The sequence below is a fragment of the Pezoporus occidentalis genome, unplaced genomic scaffold (genome assembly GCF_034315485.1).
Source record: "Pezoporus occidentalis ecotype Australia unplaced genomic scaffold, CSIRO_AGI_Poc_V1 ctg45, whole genome shotgun sequence".
Lineage (NCBI taxonomy): Eukaryota > Metazoa > Chordata > Aves > Psittaciformes > Psittacidae > Pezoporus > Pezoporus occidentalis.
In genome coordinates, this window is record NW_026915780.1 from 2,955,938 (window position 1) to 2,976,261 (window position 20,324).

The 20,324-nt window shown below is 44.1% G+C and overlaps 1 protein-coding gene across 2 annotated transcripts in view; it reads right to left on the minus strand.

Annotated features, from left to right (window-relative positions):
• The window catches only part of DOCK1 (dedicator of cytokinesis 1), a 315,311-nt gene that overhangs the window by 226,524 nt on the left and 68,463 nt on the right, over positions 1–20,324 (minus strand). For both annotated transcript variants that reach the window (XM_062635214.1, XM_062635213.1), the window contains exons 22-25: positions 19,734–19,868; positions 16,107–16,215; positions 5,156–5,226; positions 3,674–3,780 (exon numbers count right to left, since the gene is read on the minus strand). In XM_062635214.1, the coding sequence (XP_062491198.1) occupies positions 3,674–3,780; positions 5,156–5,226; positions 16,107–16,215; positions 19,734–19,868 (422 nt within the window). The remainder of the gene's footprint in view (positions 1–3,673; positions 3,781–5,155; positions 5,227–16,106; positions 16,216–19,733; positions 19,869–20,324) is intronic.

A 20,324-nucleotide genomic window follows, 5' to 3' on the forward strand; every position in this document is an offset into this window, starting at 1 on the left:
GACCCTTTGGAAGCATCCAGCCCCTATGGAAAGGGCTTCTGATGATCTTAAAGGTCTTTTCCATCCTAGCTGATTGTATGGTAAAAGTTTCCTCTCTACAAAAATCAAGGAGTAGGACAGAATTAAATGAACTCCTCCACAGCAGAGACTGCACATCTCCCTGTTCACAACTATCCTTTATCCCGATGATATCTCTATCTGGGCAGCATCACACAACCACAGAATGGTTTGTGCTGGAAGAAACCTTAAAGCCCATCCAGTTCCAACTCCCTGCCATGGGCAGGGACACCTCACACTAGAGCAGCTTGCTCCAAGCCCTTTCCATTCTATGAAAACTTACCTTTGATTTCATAAGGAAACCTATAAATTGCACATGACAGAACCAGAAAAGAACACATTTTCATAGAATCACAGAATAGTTAGGGATGGAAAGGACCTTAAGATCACCCAGTTCCAACCCCCTGCTGTGGGCAAGGACACCTCACACTAAACCATGGCACCCAAGGCTCTGTCCAACCTGGCCTTGAACACTGCCAGGGATGGAGCATTCACAACCTCCCTGGGCAACCCATTCCAGTGCCTCACCACCCTCACAGGAAAGAATTTCTTCCTTATATCCAATCTAAACTTTCCCTGTTTCAGTTTTAACCCGTTACCCCTTGTCCTGTCACTACAGTCTCTAATGAAGAGTCCCTCCCCAGCATCCCTATAGGCCCCCTTCAGATACTGGAAGGCTGCTCTGAGGTCTCCACGCAGCCTTCTCTTCTCCAGCCTGAACAGCCCCAACTTCCTCACCCTGTCTTCATACAGGAGGTGCTCCAGTCCCTGATCATCCTCGTGGCCTCCTCTGGACTTGTTCCAACAGTTCCATGTCCTTTTTATGTTGAGGACACCAGAACTGCACACAATGCTCCAGGTGAGGTCTCACAAGAGCAGAGCAGAGGGGCAGGATCACCTCCTTCGACCTGCTGGTCGCGCTCCTTTTGATGCAGCCCAGGATACGGTTGCTTTCTGGGCTGCGAGCGCACACTGAAGCCGGCTCATGTTCATTTTCTCATCGACCAACACCCCCAAGTCCTTCTCCTTGGGCTGCTCTGAATCTCTTCTCTGCCCATCCTGTAGCTGTGCCTGGGATTGCTCCAGCCCAGGTGTAGGGTGTATTTTAGAGCCTTGCCCTGGGTTCAGCCTTGTCCTTTTTAAAGCCATACGAACCACAACACCTCACTACATTCTCATCCAAGGTCCCAAACTCAGATTCCATAAGGACACCCTGATAAGATCCAAAACCCATTAAGTAGCAGTGTTCAGTCAAGAAACCTTGGCTGAGTTCAGACTGATGACCCTGCCATTAAACCAGATGCATTTACATTCCTCAGGAGCTCAGTAATGCTGGACTGTACCTTTTGCTGCAACCACATGGCTGAGGTAAAGAGGTTTAAAAAGCCAACCAGCCACACACAATTCCTCCTTTCACCTCTGAGAGTGAAACTGTTTGACTAAGGGAAGTCAACGATTAATACAGTAAACACATAATGTGCCCCTATAGCCTTCCTTAGGAGGGCTTTTTATAGCCAGAACTTCTTGGTTTGAGTTAGCTCCTATCCAAGTAAGTTCAGTATACTCCAGGATATTACTGACTTCTGCCCCAGAGACCTTGCAGCCTAAAAGCAGCCAGGAGAAGGAAAAGATTACTACACAGACAGTGAGCTGAAAATGAGTGAAGGAGTAACATGGATGTACATATCTGAAAGAGCAAAGATGCTCTGAGAGACTATTAGGATTTTACCAGGCCCCAACACCAGCGACTCCATCTCCATTCCTCCTTTTTATTCTTGCAAACCCTGCTGTTGAGAATAAAACCATTTGATTTGGCTCATCAGGGCTGAATAATTTCAACAGGACATCTCCAAAGAGCAGATCAAGCCGAACCGCCTTTGGACTTGCTGGTGCAGCACATGGGGACATGGCTGGTAGACTCTCTCTTTCAGAGATTCATTCTTTACTTCATCACCATCCATAACCACAGGAAGTAAATTTACAACCTTGTTACACCTTGTTGCCCAAATGGGACTACAACTGTACTGGAGGCTTCCTTAGGGAAAAGCTCTATCTCAATCCTGAGAGGCTCGGAACCTCCAGGATCTTTTATCTTCCAGTCTTAATTCTCAGACTTCTTTCACTCAAAGTTAGAGGTTTAAACATGCACGTAACATGTATCGTGTACAGTCACTAATTTCACATGTACTTGCTAGATATCATGAAGTTGGAAATAACCTCACTGGAAATACAGCCCAAATTAAGTGCCAAATTGCAAAGCTCAGTTCTTTGGACATCGTTCTTCATTGCTACTAAATCAAAAGGGAAAAATGAAGTGGAAAGAAGTGGAAAGAACAACACTATGTCTTTCCCCAGTGGTCAGTACCAGCCCCACACAATATCCCACCTTCTACCAGTGCTGCCCAACTGCAGTGAAATTGCAGCTTTGTGAAACGAAGGAACCTAACAGGTTGCAGCAGATAGAGTTGGCTTCATACTTGTTTGCCAAGAAGAAAATAGGAGTTACCAGACCCTGTACAAGTCACACAGCTGTGGTAAGAAAACCATGCAGATGAGACCCTCAGTGCCATGGGTTAGTGGTGGTCTTGGCAGCATCAAGGAACAATTGGACTTGATGATCTTTAAAGGCCGTTTCCAACCCAGTTGATGCTATGATTCTGTGATTCCCTGATCTGGTCGAAGACCTGCCAGTACAAAGCCAACCCACCAAGATCAGTTTTCACACTGGAACCAGAAGAGTTTGTTGCATCAGCACTGTGCAACACGTGGTCCCAGCACTTCTGATCAGACAGAAGAACCCTTTCAGATTTCCTTTATCAGTGAACCGTTGCCCATTTGCTCCCTCATTACCTCCTTCTGACAGCACATAAACAGTTTAGGTTATTTTAACCCAAGTCATCCCAAGAAAGAATAACATGATTCACCTTATATGAAGAAATCTGTAAGACAAGAGCTCAAAGTTACCTACCATTGGCTCACTAATATAAGAGGAGAAAATAAGCAACATGGATGAACAGCACACTGAGAAGTCTATATGCTGGTTTTCTTCAGCCAGGGAAATCTTAAAGGGAGAGAATGATGCTTCAGAAAGGAAGGACATGAAAAAATCCGTTTTCTCCATAGAACTTCACCAAACACAAAAGCTGAATTCATACCTTTTGATAAAATAAAGTTAATATACATGGGATGCCTAGTGCCCTTTTAAATTCAAAAAGACAAGTTTTTACTTTCATAGAATCCCAGACTGGTTTGTGCTGGAAGGGACCTTAAAGCTCACCCAGCTCCAACCCCTGCCAAGGGCAGGGACACCTTCCACTAGAGCAGCTTGCTCCAAGCCCCTGTATCCAACCTGGCCTTGAACACTGCCAGGGATGGGGCAGCCACAGCTTCCCTGGGCACCCTGTGCCAGTGTCTCACTTCTTTATGATTTATAACCTGCACCAAGCATCAATTCGCATTTTTCCTTGTATTTGAAATCTTCTTGTTCTTCTAATGGAAGGACTTCAATTGGGTCCAACCTCCACCACGTTTGGCAGCAAGGACAAGCCCTGTGCTAACAGAGTCCTGCAGACAATGAATAACGTGCCAGCTGAATGGTTGCAAAGGTCCTGCTTACCATGCTGCGTGAAGAGGTCGCTGTGAACTATTTCTATCAGGCAGTACAGCTTCTGGATTGTGAGCCGGCTTACGGGAACATTGAGGATGAACTCAGTGAAGAGTTTGCTATGTAGAAAGGGACAGGAAAAGATATGTTAATCACTACAAAACACATAAACATCCAGTAGAACAGAACAAGAGGAACAACTACACACATTTGGAACAAGCAAACTATTTTTTCCAGATGTAATAGAGTTTGTAAATAGACACAGAATCCCAGCCTGGTTTGTGTTGGAAGGGACCTTAAAGCCCATGCAGCTCCAGCCCCTACCACAGGCAGGGACCCCTTCCACTAGAGCAGCTTGCTCCAAGCCCCTGTGTCCAACCTGCCCTTGAACACTGCCAGGGATGGGGCAGCCACAGCTTCTCTGGGCACCCTGTGCCAGCGCCTCAGCACCCTCCCAGGGAAGAGCTTCTGCCTAAGAGCTCATCTCGGTCTCCCCTCAGGCAGGTTAAAGCCATTCCCCTTGGCCTGTCACTTCACACCCTTTAGTTTCTGTGCCTTTCTTTTGCCCTCTCTTGTATCTGTCTCATCTTTTTCCCAGTGCTTGAGGTGAAACGGGCCAAACCCTGCTAATTTCCATTTGGTCTCTTTTCCTGGTACTTTTTATTATCATGCATAAAATTCATACTGAATCCAGAAACTCCACAGTTAAGATGTACCCCCTGAGCCCACAGGAAGCATCCGTGTACACGTAAAGAACTTCACAACACAGGAAGCAGAAAGCAAACGCCAGGTTCCTCAGTCCATTGGAACATTAGATGAGGATTAGACTTACCTATTTCATTCCTATTTCATCTTTTTCCTCATTTTGACACAATAGATCACAAAGGAAAACAGGCAAAACATAGATGGGTTTGTGCAATCAAATTAGATGATATGTTCTATTTTTCCCAACATAATCACCCTGTAGTTGCACTGTGAAGGAGAAACTGTTCTTTTTTAACCTTTAAGTTAATAAAAGTTCTCCTGAAATACTGGTTTTGATTTGGTTTCTCTATTGCTTTTTCACTCTGACATCTTCCTCTTACCCTTTGTCTATTCACTAACGCTCCTGTGTTGATGAGCTACTGTCAATCCAGCACCAGGGTTCACTGAACAGAGTTCTTTACATTAAATTCATACACGAAAGAGTGAAGCATCAAGGTGTGCTGGCAGCTGCCTGACTGATGATTCTTGCTATCTTATGACACGGCTGTAGTCAACAGGACCGCAGTGTTTGTCAGGACATTTGTCAAACCTCGATGCAGTACATGTCACTTGGAAACAGGCTATTTGTGCAGCCCTACAAATACTTGCAAGGGAACAAAGGTAATAAACCAAAGTGATAAAGCATCTCAGGTGATCGTATTTCATTGCCTCTGCACGTGTTTCTATTCATGCACGCACAGTAAAGATGCACACAAAGTTCACACTACACATTTCATGGACTCTACTCACCTCAGTTCTTTTGGGTCAAATACTAATTTCACATCATTGACAATAGCTGGCAAGTATTTAAGTGCTGCCCCCTAAGAAAAACAACAAACAAACAAGATTGAGATTCATGTATTTAAAAGGCAATGCAAAGACTGCACACAAAGAGAATCACACGAGTGTAGGCTGTTCTGGCTTAACCATTCTCTGCTGCTTCAGCTGAACCCCTGTGCCCTGCTCTTGGCAGATTCTTCCAGGGGTGAAGTTACCTAAACCGAAACTCACTGAAAATGAAACTTTCTGATTTAAAAGATGTAAAAGAAAAAGGTGTGAAAGACGAGTAAGCTGGTAAAACTGACAACCCAGACTGAAATTAGAGACTTATCAGATCCGCTCCTTACCACACAGTATAGAAACTTTTTGGTGCATCAATACATAGACACAGAACCAGAGAGCAGTTTGGGTTGGAAGGGAACTTAAAGCTCCTCCAGCTCCAGCCCCTGCCACGGGCAGGGACCCCTTCCACTAGAGCAGCTTGCTCCAAGCCCCTGTGTCCAACCTGGCCTTGAGCACTGCCAGGGATGGGGCAGCCACAGCTTCTCTGGGCACCCTGTGCCAGCGCCTCAGCACCCTCCCAGGGAAGAGCTTCTGCCTAAGAGCTCATCTCAGTCTCCCCTCTGGCAGGTTAAAGCCATTCCCCTTGGCCTGTCCCTACATCCCTTGTCCCAAGCCCCTCTCCAGGTTTCCTGCAGCCCCTTCAGGCACTGGAGCTGCTCTCAGGTCTCCCCTTCAGGAGCCTTCTCTTCTCCAGGCTGCCCCAGCCCAGCTCTCTCAGCGTGGCTCCAGAGCAGAGCTGCTCCAGCCCTCGCAGCACCTCTGTGCCCTCCTCTAAACTCGCTCCAACAACAGATAAGATTTCTTAGGTAGAACATTTGCTTAAGGCAGAAGTCTTGGGTTTTAATCTTACCCTTATTAGCTCATATTTAGTAGTAGCTGTGAACGGTACAAAGAGCCACAGGCACACCAAGGAGCATTGCCTCGCCTGTATGTACAAAACCACTTCTCTATTTTCAAACAGCCACACTTCTCTGCCACAACCCTGCTCGTTTTCAATCCAATTCCACCCTTTGTGAATGCGAGGTCAATTGTTCCATTACAGTCACAATACAACCTCAAGTAGCCAGCGTGCGAAGTTTGCCAACGCTTGCTGATCACTTCTGACAACAGCAAAACCCCCAAGCATGTCAATAGCCAAGATGCAGATTCCAAGTGCATCCCAGTTTTTATTCACAGGCCGTTTAAACTGTCCAGCTCCATCATCCAACATCTCCATGTGAGCTTGAAGGACTACTTCCACTCCCAGAAATCAAGCCTATAACTGTAGTTATGCAAATAGCCCCTTTACGTCCAGGCTTCTGTGTTCTGATGGATGAGGACTCTAATGACCAGTTATAAACCGCAGCCATCACTGGGTTTTTATTTGCTGATCATTCAAATGCACGTAGCAATAAATGTTTAGTAACACGCACTAAAAGAGAGCTTGCATTTTATATCTTGGATTCAGATTTCACACTGAGCTGGCGCCATCATTAAAATTAACACTGTAACAGCTTACATCAAGTACTAGCAGGTAAAACTATTTACAGCATCCATTTAAAGCCTGTAGTTACAACAATCAGCAGCAATTGAACTTCTACTTGATGGGCTGAGCAATTAAAGTTTAATGGCTTCAAAAGTAAAGGAATTTGTGCAAGTGTTTCCCCAATTCCAATCACATCTGACTCCACTGTGACAGGCAGCATCACCGGACAAATAGGTTCTGCAGCCACGTGATGAACTCTGCATCTGTATAATCCAGGTCTATATAAAAGCCTCTTGTCGATATTAACTTCTGTCATAGAGCAGCTCTCACTGTAGGTTTTACTCTGTTAGGAGCTGCAGCTGAAAGTAGATCTTTTGGTAGCAGTAGCAGGGTTGCAATGCTGGTTATTCCCAGGGTACTGGAACACAGAAGTGAGGAATGGTAACTTCAGCAGTTATGAAACCTGTTCTCATGTTTTCATATAACATCAGGAAAAGAAAACCAAATAAGCAGTCTGGTTTATTTCCCCCCCCCCACTGAAAGAAGTTAAATTCCATTCCTTTCCATCTGCATCTGGACAAAGGCTCAAATTCCTCATTTCTGCAAGAAGGCCATGGCAAACTAAATGGAAATCTTCACTTCCCAGTTCCAGCACTTGAAAATCCAAACCAACATTAGAGCAAACACACTAATGAAGAACCTTCATGCTTTGACTTTGGTTCCAAACAGGTTTTTGCACTGATTCCCATGTGATCGCATCGCATACACAGCTGGAAACAGCAGGCAACTGACTCACTCAATAATTATACATCCTTCTGAGCTGGGCTGCAATAAAAATGTTACTGCCCAAAGGGGTTTCTCTCTGTGGAAAACAAGAGAGAGATTATCACTGCTCTTACCAGGTTACCAAATCATTCACTGTGAGTACCACAAAGCACACAGCTAGCAAAGGGGAAAGCAGAAACAAGAGAGTGCATCATGTGGACAACAGCTGTATTTTCCCTTTTAGTGAGTTAAACTTCCTGGAACACTCACTGTTATACTGACTGTTGGGATATTTTGGATGTTTTCTCCTGGGATGTGATTCACATACAAGCCAAGGATCAGCAAGATGACAAGTGCACGTCAGCCTGTGAGTACATCTCATCCCTTACTCCCCCCTCTCCCCACCACACACAACCTTACACACTTACATATATGTGTTATATCTCCCTTATGAACACTGCATCTATGGGTAAAAGTTACTATACCACAGCCAAAGAGCATCCATATGAGGATAACCATTAACTGACACTTAACACATGAACCAGCTGCCAATACAACCTATTGAACTGCAAAGTCAATGAGCATAGTGCTTCAAGGATACCCTTCTAAACTATAAGAAAAGGCAATTAAGCATGCCAAGAAATAAAACTCATTAAGTGAGAATAATAAAGTCCAGAAAAGTCAAAGCTTTGCCTTCAACAGAATATATTAAGCAGTAATTGATGGTCACAGCCAATACAGAGGACAAAATTCCAAGGTTTCATCATTCCACACAATAATTGCAACTTATTCCTTAAATCATCACAAGCACCTCTCCAGAGCAGCCAACCCTCACAAGCCCTAAGATAAATTCATCGATGTACTTGTAATGACTGAACTGCTAATGACTGGACTTCTTTAGAGCAGGCAGCGAGATAACATAGGGGATTTTCATGTTGGAGAAACACACTCAGTGATGGCTCACATCAAAAGGTTTGTTGGCAGGGGGAACCTTCAGACACGGTAAGAAGGCAGAATAGATAAGACCATGTGCAATAGAGGTGTTACTTCTACTTGTGGTCCCTCTGAACATCAGTTCACTGCCACAGCTCTTTTTTGCATGATGATGCATTTCCAGACAGACTTTAATGAGACAAGAATGGGCAAGGAATGGGATCTAGCAATGGAAAAAACTAGCACATTGCTCAGATCTAAAGGTTCTAGACATTTCTATGACTATGTAAGCTTCATATGACTGAGTAAACTTCATTTATTTTTCATAACAACAAAATGAATCCCAAAATTCCCAACTGCCAAAATTACCTGAAGGAGCTGCCTTAAGAACAGCACCCAAGATTCTCATTTCTTCATGAAGATAAGAGTAGCTAGACGTTGGCACAGGGTGCCCAGAGAAGCTGTGGCTGCCCCATCCCTGGCAGTGTTCAAGGCCAGGTTGGACACAGGGGCTTGGAGCAAGCTGCTCTAGTGGAAGGGGTCCCTGCCCGTGGCAGGGGTTGGAGCTGGGTGAGCTTTAAGGTCCCTTCCAACACCAACCATTCCATGATCCTATTATGATTCTATGAAGATAGGTATCTACTAGCAGTCCTCCCAGAAAGAGATAGGAGGGCAGATGCAAACTCCTCTTCATGTCCTTAGGCAAATGTAAGCTCCTCAATTTTCACGTTTGGGAATCCCACCAAGGCCATCTGATTCTCTCCTCACTTATATCAGAAGTGACTTTAAGCTACTTAGGAAGGAAACCCTAGTTTTCTCTAGGACATGGTGTAAGTCTGACCTCCAAGCCCAGCTCCCCTAAAGCCCTCCATAGTTTTAAATTGGGGAATGGAAACAGACAGACTAATACTTGCCATGGAGTCTGCTCCTGCAGACGTTTATGTTTGTTGGACATGACTTCACTCATAAAAAGCAGCACTACCTTATGCATTCAGTCACCAGCATCCAAAGTCACCTAAGTCCACCTTTTGAAAAGCCATGTATATTACTTTTGAACACTGACAATCCAACACCATAGCAAGCCATGAAGAACGTACCTATACAGAGGTAAATATGCTCAGAAACATGCTTAAGAAGCACTGCAAGATTAGTACAAATACAGCTTATTTTATACGCTGCTTGGAGACAGATCTTAAATACGGTCTGTCTCAAAGGCAGAAAGTGATGCTGCAGTGTGTGCATTCAGCAAGTGCTGTTTGCAAGCATCTCCATTGCTTTGTCACATCTGGTAGCACTTAGTACATCGGAAAGCTTGTGGAGTAACATAAATTACATACTCTTAAAAATTTTACCACGCTTGAGCTAACACTCTTATGCATTAACACAAAGTGATGCTGGAAGGGGAACAAAAGGATGACACTATATTCACAGAACCCTAGACTGGCTGGGTTGGATCATAGTTTGCCTGTTATCCCAACTTATAGCAGAGGTGACTTCAAGCTACTTAAAGGCAACCCTGTGTTAAGTCAGTGTGCTTTCCTGTGACATAGAAGTGTTTGTGCAGACAATTTGCCTTCTACCAAGCGGCAGAAGGATGCTGGGCACAGTATCCGGGTGCAATATCATGGCAGTGACCAGCATGAACACAGGATGGGCAGAGACTGGATGAAGCAGCCCTAAGGAGAAGGACTTGGGGGTGTTGGGTGATGAGAGGCTCCCCATGAGCCGGCTTCGGTGTGTGCTTGAGCCCAGAACCCCTATGTGGGGATCAGCCCAGTACATGCAGGGGTGTTTGTGCTGGGCACTGCCATGATACTGCACCTGGATACTGTACCCAGCATCCTTCTGCCACTTGGTAGAAGGCAAATCGTCTGCACAAACACTTCTATGTCACAGGAAAGCACACTAACTTAACACAGGGTTGCCTTTAAGTAGCTTAAAGTCACCTCTGATATAAGTTTGGATAACAGGCAAACTATAGGAGTTTACTCATTTACTTCCATTTATGACACAGTTGAGAACACTGAGCAATCTCTTCATCAATACAAACCAGGAATTATGGCTGTGATAACAACACTGGTCACTGGTAAGTGAAAACAAAGCAGTACAGGGTACAACAAAGCAGTCTTGCAAGAACACGACATTCTTTTATCCCATTCTTAGGTTTAGACTGACAAGGAATGTCAGAAACATAGTAATTAAAGCTTCTCTCCAGCAGTTATTGAAGAAAACTGCAATAGTAACTTCAGGTTGTCATTACACTGAAAAATGGGATATTAAAGGATATGCATTCCAAATAGGATACTAGGGTTTGCCTAGGATTTAAGCTCTTTGTACTACACAAAAAGCAAAACTACGCCATTTAAAAATGACATTTTCTGAAGTCATTCATTTCAAATTGCACACCCAGTCTTAAAATTAGGTATACAATCCTTGCCAAAGACAATGTATTCTTATGAACTCTTTCATTTGATGAAGCAGAATTTGTTTTACCTGACTCAATTTGAACAGGATTTTAATGTTAATTTTCAGCTTTCGTGTCATTCAACACAAAGCACCAACCTCCTACCCAAGCATCATCCTGATGCCATCCTGCTGAAGCTCATCCAGCCAAATCCAGCCCTGTCAGCAGCTGGATGAAACGATTCCCAGGAATACCTCAATTTATGAACTGCTCCAGCCTACAGCAATCATTTGTTCCCAATCACAACAGCACGAGTGCCTCCAGCACAAAATCCAGTGTAAAACAGCACTAAGCATGCTCATAAGCCCAGTGGCCTTGTACTCTTCTATAGATTGTGTTTGTTGCCAGTGTAACACTTTCCCATGTAGGTTCTAAGAGCCACAGAAACCTCAGTCTGCAGTTACGTTTTGTTACCCAGCTCATTTTAAATGATGGTCATGAAATACTCAATCTGCTGGAAAAGACCAATGCAGACCAATGCAGTCTCTTTGTTTTGTTCCAGGTACCTCAGCAACTTGTAATGTATGTCCCTGTCTTCATTTAAATGTTTTCTTGTGGCTTTAGGAGTAAATGCTTCATATTAGAGTGGGAAAAAGCACAGAATGGATACTGAGAAATACGTATCCTGTGTTAGAAGCGACAAGGATTATTATAACACCACACACACACACAAGAGAATTTGCATTAGTGAAATGTTATCACCTTCCATCTCAGCCCTGTGGTCACATTACAAGGTAATTTTACATGCACACCTACTCTATCAAGACCATTTAAAGCACAGAGAAGTTGGCTTTTCCCAGCCGTCCTGAGCAGCAGCACAAAATCACACGTAACAGCAAACGTTAGAGCACACTGCAAGAACCCTGCTGAGAATCATTCAGCTCCCTCCTCCAAAGCCAGCCGAAATCAGACGGTGCTCATCAACCCGATGCAGCTGGCTCAGCTGCCCTTGTTTCCAAGGGATGCAAGAATAAATTACCAGGACACATTTGCATTTTTATCTCAACTTGAAGCATCGTGTTAGGCTTCAGCTGAGCTCCTGCTTAGATGCTGAAAGGTTAAGGGAACAATTGTCACACAGCCAGTAGCAGGAAATAAGAGGAAAACCGGGATAGCTCAACTTCATTGGAGTCATTAAAACCACGAGCGCGTGCCAATGCTGCACACCTTAACTTCAACAGGGGAAGTTCGGGGTAGAGATAAGGAAGTTCTTTACTGTGAGGGTGGTGAGGCACTGGCATGATGAATGGCAGTAATTGTTGGAGAAGCAGAGAGATTACACGTTGCTATTTTCAAGTACCAGTTTGATTTTAAGAATTACTGCATTAAAACATAGAATCCCAGCCTGGTTTGGGTTGGAAGGGACCTTAAAGCTCATCCAGTTCCAACCCCTGTCACAGGCAGGGACACCTTCCACTAGAGCAGCTGGCTCCAAGCCCCTGTGTCCAACCTGGCCTTGAACACCGCCAGGGATGGGGCAGCCACAGCTTCTCTGGGCACCCTGTGCCAGCGCCTCAGCACCCTCAGTTCCAGATACAAATTCTCCCCTACACTATGAAGTTTTGAATAGCTATAACGCTAAAAAAGGTACAAATTCGTGATCTCTTTAATGTCTCTAAACCCTTAAATCCTAGCACAACTCTCACAGTTCTCTTTTGAGGAAATCTTAATTTTAAATGTACCCAAAGCCTTGAAAATTTCAGAAAAGGGGCAATTTAAATGCAAAAATATTAAGGAACCGAAGACCTGAGCTACAGTCAGAAGCAACCCATCAGCTTCCACAAGGACATAAACATGTGAATAGATAAAGACTAATTCTTGCTAAGAACTTAAGACTACAGCCATTCATTCTCCCCTGTGCAGTGTCAGCTCGAAGGCTACTCTTAACAGACAGGCTGGAGTAAAGCAGAATTCAGGATAACCAGCCCAAAGAGGAGAGTTTCCAACATTCCACGACAAACTTTCCAGTGGCAGTTCTGCTTCCTGTTGATAAACTATCAGGAGAGATTACAATTTGTGCAAGTAGAAACGGAAATATGTTAATGTATGAATTAAGCATCTCTCTCTTCTAATGTGAAGCACCTTCATTTTCTGTGTAGGTCAGCTTCTTATCTCTCCAAACAGATTGATTTTGTACACACTTAGCTTCCCCAATATGTATATTAAAACCAGTAAAATAAGCTTTAAACTGCTGCAGCCAGATCTGCTGATCTTGGTTGCATAACACAGGGACCGGAAAATATATCTGCTTATCTTCACTAGTTTCTGTACAGCTTCAACAGAGTATTCAACAGCACAAGAAGTGCTCCACCACCCTTCCAAGAACATCCCTGGCCCTAGCGTGCAAGATGCCGATGCACCAAGGCTATCTAACCAACGAATTGCAGCCCTGCCTTGTTCTTATTGTACCTCTGGCTGAACCCCAACACCCTGGTGCTTCTCTGGTTGCCCCTGCACCTGGAACCAATGACCCCAGAGAGCTGTCAGCTATGACTCCATGGTGTCCTCCCCAGACTGCAACTGTCAGATGCAAATAAAGCATCCCATAGGGATGAATTCACTCTTCCTGAGATGCCCTGCTTTACATTTGTCTACCTTGCAGCTCACATTTTGAGGTTGTGAGGTCCTCCTGACATATCTCACCACCAGCACGGTGCTTAACGACCAGCTCCAGATCATACAATCACCACAGAATGGTTTGCGTTGGAAGGGACCTTAAAGCTCCTCCAGCTCCAACCCCTGCCACGGGCAGGGACCCCTTCCACTAGAGCAGCTTGCTCCAAGCCCCTGTGTCCAACCTGGCCTTGAACACTGCCAGGGATGGGGCAGCCACAGCTTCTCTGGGCACCCTGTGCCAGCGCCTCAGCACCCTCACAGGGAAGAGCTTCTGCCTAAGAGCTCATCTCAGTCTCCCCTCAGGCAGGTTAAAGCCATTCCCCTTGGCCTGTCCCTACAGGCCCTTGGCCAAAGCCCCTCTCCAGGTTTCTTCTCTGTCCCTTTAGATATTGGACGATCACTGACAAAGATGCTGAATGAAGCCTGTAATGTCACATCCATTTTACATAGTTATTGAAACCCTCCCAGGACTCGACATCTTTGTCAGCCAAGATGCACACAAGCCCTACTGACTCCCCTCTCAAAACCACCCCACATTCATCCACCTATTCAATAATTCTATTCTTTGCAACGGGAGGACACATTTCCAGTTCCTGAAGAAGCCGCAGTGCTTCAGTGGGTATTTGAACATAATAAAAGCAATTCCACAAGCTGCAAAAAGCCAATACTAACAATTATGTGTTCTAAGAGCTAAGTAATTAGAGTCCAAAGAAGATGAAATCAATGAATAATGAATGAAAGGTTGTCAAGGCTTCTGAAATGCATCCACAAGCACACTTCTCAGACAGCCCCACACTGGCTCATCTATCAATACCTCATCTCCCAGTGTACTTCACATAGGCAAATGCAGACAGCAGATGGGCTCTACTGTCTGAATGTGAAACAACACATGGACTGGGACAGACACTGCTGTAGTGTCATCTCTCCAGCCTTTCCTAGGAAGTTTGTCTTCTTTTCCTGCATTCTGGGTGAAGAAAAACAAATGTGTTTTGGGGGATATTAATCTAATACTTTCCAGACATAAACTGTGGAGTAAGGAAAAAGCCCACGTTCATCTGCCTTCTTGGAGTAGGCCTCACAAATGAGTCTCAGGAAAATAAACCTTACATCTAATGCTGGTAATCTGAAAGCATGCTATTTGAAGAGCACCAGCTAGCACACTCCAAGTCACTAACTCAAACTTCCCCATTTCCATTCAGAATAGATGCTTTGTCAATGGAATGAAAATACCTCTTCCCTGAAACATGCAATATCCCTGTTTTGTTATCAGATAATACAGTCTCAGTCTCCCTTCCATCAAATAATCAAACTCAGCAGCTTTATCCCCACTATTTATGCTGTCTGCTCAGTATTACTAGCCTGAGACCTGCAGGCACTTGGCCACAACACACCCATGTCTTTGGTGTTCTCCTGCTCTACTTATCCCAGCTCCCTTCAAGAGGAACCTCTTGCACTGGTGCAGTACTTGACTTCTGTCTTTGCCTCCCAGCTGCTGTAGAATGTTCTTCTAACACAACCATTGCACATCTGAGCGGGAGAAGTCCTAGTGTCAAACTCTCCCTAAATTCAAGCCCAGTTCTTAGCCCAGTTCTGACCATCATCTCTCAGCTAATTCAGCACAGCTAGGTCAAGAGTTACAGCCTTTTATAAATACTATTTGGAACCACAAGGAAAACTTCAAGGTGTAGCTTATCAAACACATGTATGACAGGCTCTGTACTTCTCCATGGTGGAAGAGGCTCATTAACAGAATGTGAGACTGGTATCGATGCAATGACCTTGGACTCCCGGGCACAAAAACATACCGGTCCTTTTATTCAGTGCTTCTAACCTCTGATATCAATACCCATGTTCACTTGAGGTTGGAGACCACATTCCCAATTCCACAAGTCAGTCAATGTGACCAAAAGCAGATAGTGTTTTTTAAAGGGACAAGAAAAAAAGAGGGAAAGAACTCAGGGCTACTGTCTGGGAAGCTAGGGACCAGGTCAGGAAAGCTAAGGCCCAACTAGAATTAAATCTGACAAGGGATGTGAAAGATAAGAGGGAAGAGCTTCTGCCTAAGAGCTCATCTCAGTCTCCCCTCTGGCTGGTTGAAGCCATTCCCCTTGGCCTGTTCCTACAGGCCCTTGGCCAAAGCTCATCTCCAGCTTTCCTGTAGCCCCTTTAAGCACTGGAGCTGCTCTAAGGTCTCCCCTTCAGGAGCCTTCTCTTCTCCAGGCTGAACCAGCCCAGCTCTCTCAGCCTGTCAGTGCATAAGTGCATAAGAACATGAGGATGTACGTTGTCATCTGCATCTTAAAGATAATGCCTTAAAATTACCTTAATGTTAAGATTATACAAGTTAAATAAGCTAAATAGCTTATTTCTTCCTTAAAAGAGAAATTAAGTTTTCCTTTAAAAATCAAAGTGAGGCATTTGCAGCAATTTAAGTAAACTTACTTGTTTGAAGCACATTCCTTAGTCACCAACCCTTCACTAGAAGCACTAAATGTTAACCACATTTGAAGTAAAATACTTATGGGCATAAACACAAGCATACACCTCATGTACTACCTACCTGTGGGTTTAGGACCCCAAAGTAAAGTCAAGATGGAGATCTGGAGAGTACGTACCTTCACTATGACAGTCTGATCAGAGATGCTGCTCATCATCTCATTGATGGACTTGAAGAGCTGCAGCAGAGACTCCCTGAAGTCTGCTTCTCCTTTGTTTTCATAAAGTCTGAAAGAGAATTAGGTTCCATAAGCACAACCCAACTAAAACAGAGTTTTAATTCTGGTTCCAAATGACAGATGATAATTTGCTGCATTACTCATGTTTTCTGAAGTTCAAGAATATCTGCAAGCTTCTTCACTGAACCAAGAGTTTCCTTTCACAAAAAACAATAAAGACAAGCCAGACAGACTGAGCTGGGCCAGCAGGAACAGCAGATTCTTGTTTTCAAGCTTCCCATGTGAAATGCCACATCCAGTATTGTCTCTGCCTTCAAGTCACAGCGAATCCCTCAGCGCCGACCCAATTCCATGTGCCCACACAGCAGTGGGATAGAGTCTCGTGCCCCTGCACAACAGCGAGCAGATGTCTGGGAGGCCCAATGACAAGCAGCTCTCTGATGATGAGGCCAGAAAGCATCCAGACAACTTGCCAGCAATCATTAAAGTCTACCAGTGGCCTAAGGTGAGTGACCTTAAACTCTGTGGAAGATAAAGAGAAAACCTATCAACCCATTATTTGCTAAGAAAAATCATAGTTATTTTTTCTATGGGAAGGGAACACTGAAGTTAAAATGCTTTTCAACTCTCATTCCTGGCTCACTAACACTGAACTAGTTAAGCAGTTTCCCAATACAGTCAGTACAGATGTCACAGCAGAACGACTATTCCACAACTCAAGTTCAAAAGGCAAGTCCCCGTGCCTTCAGAGGGATTTCTTACAGCTGATCTGCCCATAGGGGCTCCTCTTCTCTCTTGGTCCTTCTCTCTACCAGATGGTTTCAGGGGGACAAAACCTGCCCTGAGACACCTGAGCAACACTAAAGTCAAAAACCATTCAGCTAAGGTGAGGAACTTGGGTCGACTGCTTCAGTACAGCACAGGAATGAGTGTTCCTGAAACACTCTTGGATATTTTGAATGCAGAATGATCTCTGCTTCAGGTGTAGGATGAGACAACTCCCACCAAGAAATAAGAAAGGAGAAGACCACTACGTAAATCCTTTATATGTTTTTCCTCACCTTTGGCAGTACGTACAACTCGCCTACAATAAAGGCTGTTGTAAATACACTTCTTGAACCTCAGCTACACAGGCAATGTGACACCCCCAAAATCAGTGCTTAGGAGAAGCTAAGGAGAATATGGCATCCAGGTCAAATCTAAACGGGGTGCTTATCATGGAACCCTACAACAGTATGGGTTGAAAGGGATGTTAAAGCTCACCCAGTCCCAACCCCCTGCCGTGGACAGGGACACCTTCCACTAGACCAGGTTGCTCCAAGTCCCATCCAACCTGGCTTGAGCCACCTATCACAGGAGGAAAGGGGTTTATCTTAAGGTCAAACATGGAATTCAGAATGTTCTTGCTGCTTTACACTGAAACTAATATGTATCATTTTTAATGCTGTGTTCATAAACCTGTGGGAGCCACAGGTACTAAAAAATGCTATTTCACCAGTACACAGGGGAAATGTATGCTACAGAAAAACATTAAACCGAGCTGTTCTGTTGCACAAGCTTCTATTCCCCGTTTAGGCTAAAAGTGGGGGTTATGCAGGAGAAATTACTTGTGAATTCCCAATTTTGTTAATGGATTTCAGGGTGCCCCTGAACAGATTAGGGAGGTGAAACTAATACCAACAGAAAGAGTAACTAAACTTGAGAGTCCAATAATTCAAAGTGCTTCAAAAGAGCTTGGTGTTTCAAAAAGGAAATAGTAATAAAAATAAGCAGGTCACCAATGGGTTTCTCCTGTCAGTTATTAACATGTGTTTAACACACCTCATAGCCACAATGCTTTCATGCACTGTGAGCAAACCAGGATTACACCAAGTTGACCCTTTAGCACTGCCTTCAAAACGTTAAGACTGCTGTGCAATGCAACACAACCACTGGGATCATTACTGGGTAAACCAAATAAAGCTATTGCTAAAGTTCACTTCCAGTGTTTTGCCTTTATAAACCTTGATATACTGAACAAATAGATTTGCCACCAGTCTTTAACTAGGTAAGCGAGGCTTCTATGGATTTATCCAGAACTGAAGCTTGCCTGCAATTACATTACTGAAATGCTCCGTATATTTAGTCCCCTACTTTATTATCAGAGTTAAAAACATGCAATATTTTGTTAATGGACGATTCTGCTGGCCCCTTGGGATTGGCCAGTGAAACACTGCTGATATTTCAGAAGGCTGCTCCAATCCTGCGTCGTAATCACTTCAAATCACACACCTCAGGCAGGATTGGAGTCTTACAGCACAACAAATCATGGTGTCCTTCAGCTCAGGAGCTTTGCTAATTAATCCCCTGTCATTGAGAGCTGTGTCTTCCCCGTGCTGAAGAACAGCGAATTAGTGCTTAGCAGGAGGAAATCCAATGGCCAATACTAGAGGGTCATATTGTCTGTAAATCTAATCTGCAGCAAGGGATAATTATTTCTTTTTCTGATTTAAAGTGATTTGTAGGACCCGTAGCAGTGTAAGTGACATTCAGTATTTTATGAATCTCACAGTAAGACTCCTACAGAAACAAATTACAAGCTCTCAATTAGAGAAAGGTTGGTGGAATTGATGACTTCAGAGCTCTACATAAATCCCTTGTAATAAGGCTGTTACTGTCGCTAAGAAGCAGTAAAAGTATTGAACCTCGGTGAGGATGGACACATTATCAATTTGGTTTATAGCTTCTTTAATATTTTGTGTATAAAACAGAGGCCTGGCTTCAAAATTAACAGGACAATTATTTGTGCTTGGCTTTACGGATGGATGCAGACAGCACCGATGTGTTCAGCATGCAGGAGGCTGAGTAAGGAGCACAAAACAGGCCCCCAGCACCCCCTGCCACAATGGACAGCAAAGGAAGAGCTTTCACAGAAAGCCAGTAATTCTCCTATCACTCTCAAAGAAGAGATTTCTGCAGCCCTTCTTCCTTCCCACTTTCCCATGTCACTCACTGAAACCTACTGAGACTGCAGGGCCCCACAGATCCAACCACAGAATCCTGGAATGGTTTGGGCTGGAAAGGACCTTAAAACTCATCCAGTTCCAACCCCCTGCCACAGATCTCAGTCTCCTCTCTGGCAGGTTAAAGCCATTCCCCTTGGCCTGACCCTACAGGCCCTTGTCCAAAGCCCCTGTCCAGGCTTCCTGTAGCCCCTTTTGCCACTAGGAAAGCCCAGGCCTGGATGAGGGACAGGAATGTATGAACACTCAGCACCTTCAACATTCCAGCCACAGTACCAGACAGTTCCTAACAGCAGTTTCCCAAATAGTGGCAAGCTTTAATTGTTCAGAGACCTAAACTATAGACAGCTGAAATACATCATTTTAGCAGTGCAGTACTTAAAATGTACATCTCTGTTCAGGATATCTGGCTTGCCCCTCAGGAATAGCTGTCTTCTGAAATAAGTCCCAGATACTTCTAAAACATTACAATATTGAGCAACTTTAACTCGTACTATAGGATTTTGGCCCTTGTAGAGCTATATTGGCAATGGGAATGACAGGTTTCAGCATCCACCACACTTACTGATTGAACAATATCCTGGACCGGACTATGAACTTGAAGATGTACTCCAAGGCTTTCATAGCTTTGAAGAGCTGATCTGTGATCCCACACTTCTCCGCGTTATCCACGTATGTTTTCAACACTTTAGTCAGCTTCCTGTTTAAATACAGAAAACACAAGTTACAAGCTCACACAGAAGAATTCCTATCCTGAAAGAACAATTATGTGCCCAACAAGCTACAGAATTACTTGTACGACTAATGAACTCCTTATGCTCTTGGGTTGGCTGGTGAGTAGCTGCAAACTATGCTTGAGTAAAAAGAAAAGACACCGACCATAATACCATTCGACACACAAGCAATGCAGCATGTCTCAGGCTTATTTTCTGCTGGCTATTTCAGGATATTCAGATTTGGGTTATTACAAAGATGCAGCTACTAATAATAATTGAAGTAATAAAACCAAATAAATTAAATACAAACTATTAGAATTAAAACTCATTAAATAGGAGTTTCTTCATTAAACAGGGCTTCCCCTTTACACGGGGATTTGGGGCTACAATCTGTGAAATTTACTTCTCAAAGATGTATCTAACATCAGTTGGAAATGCTC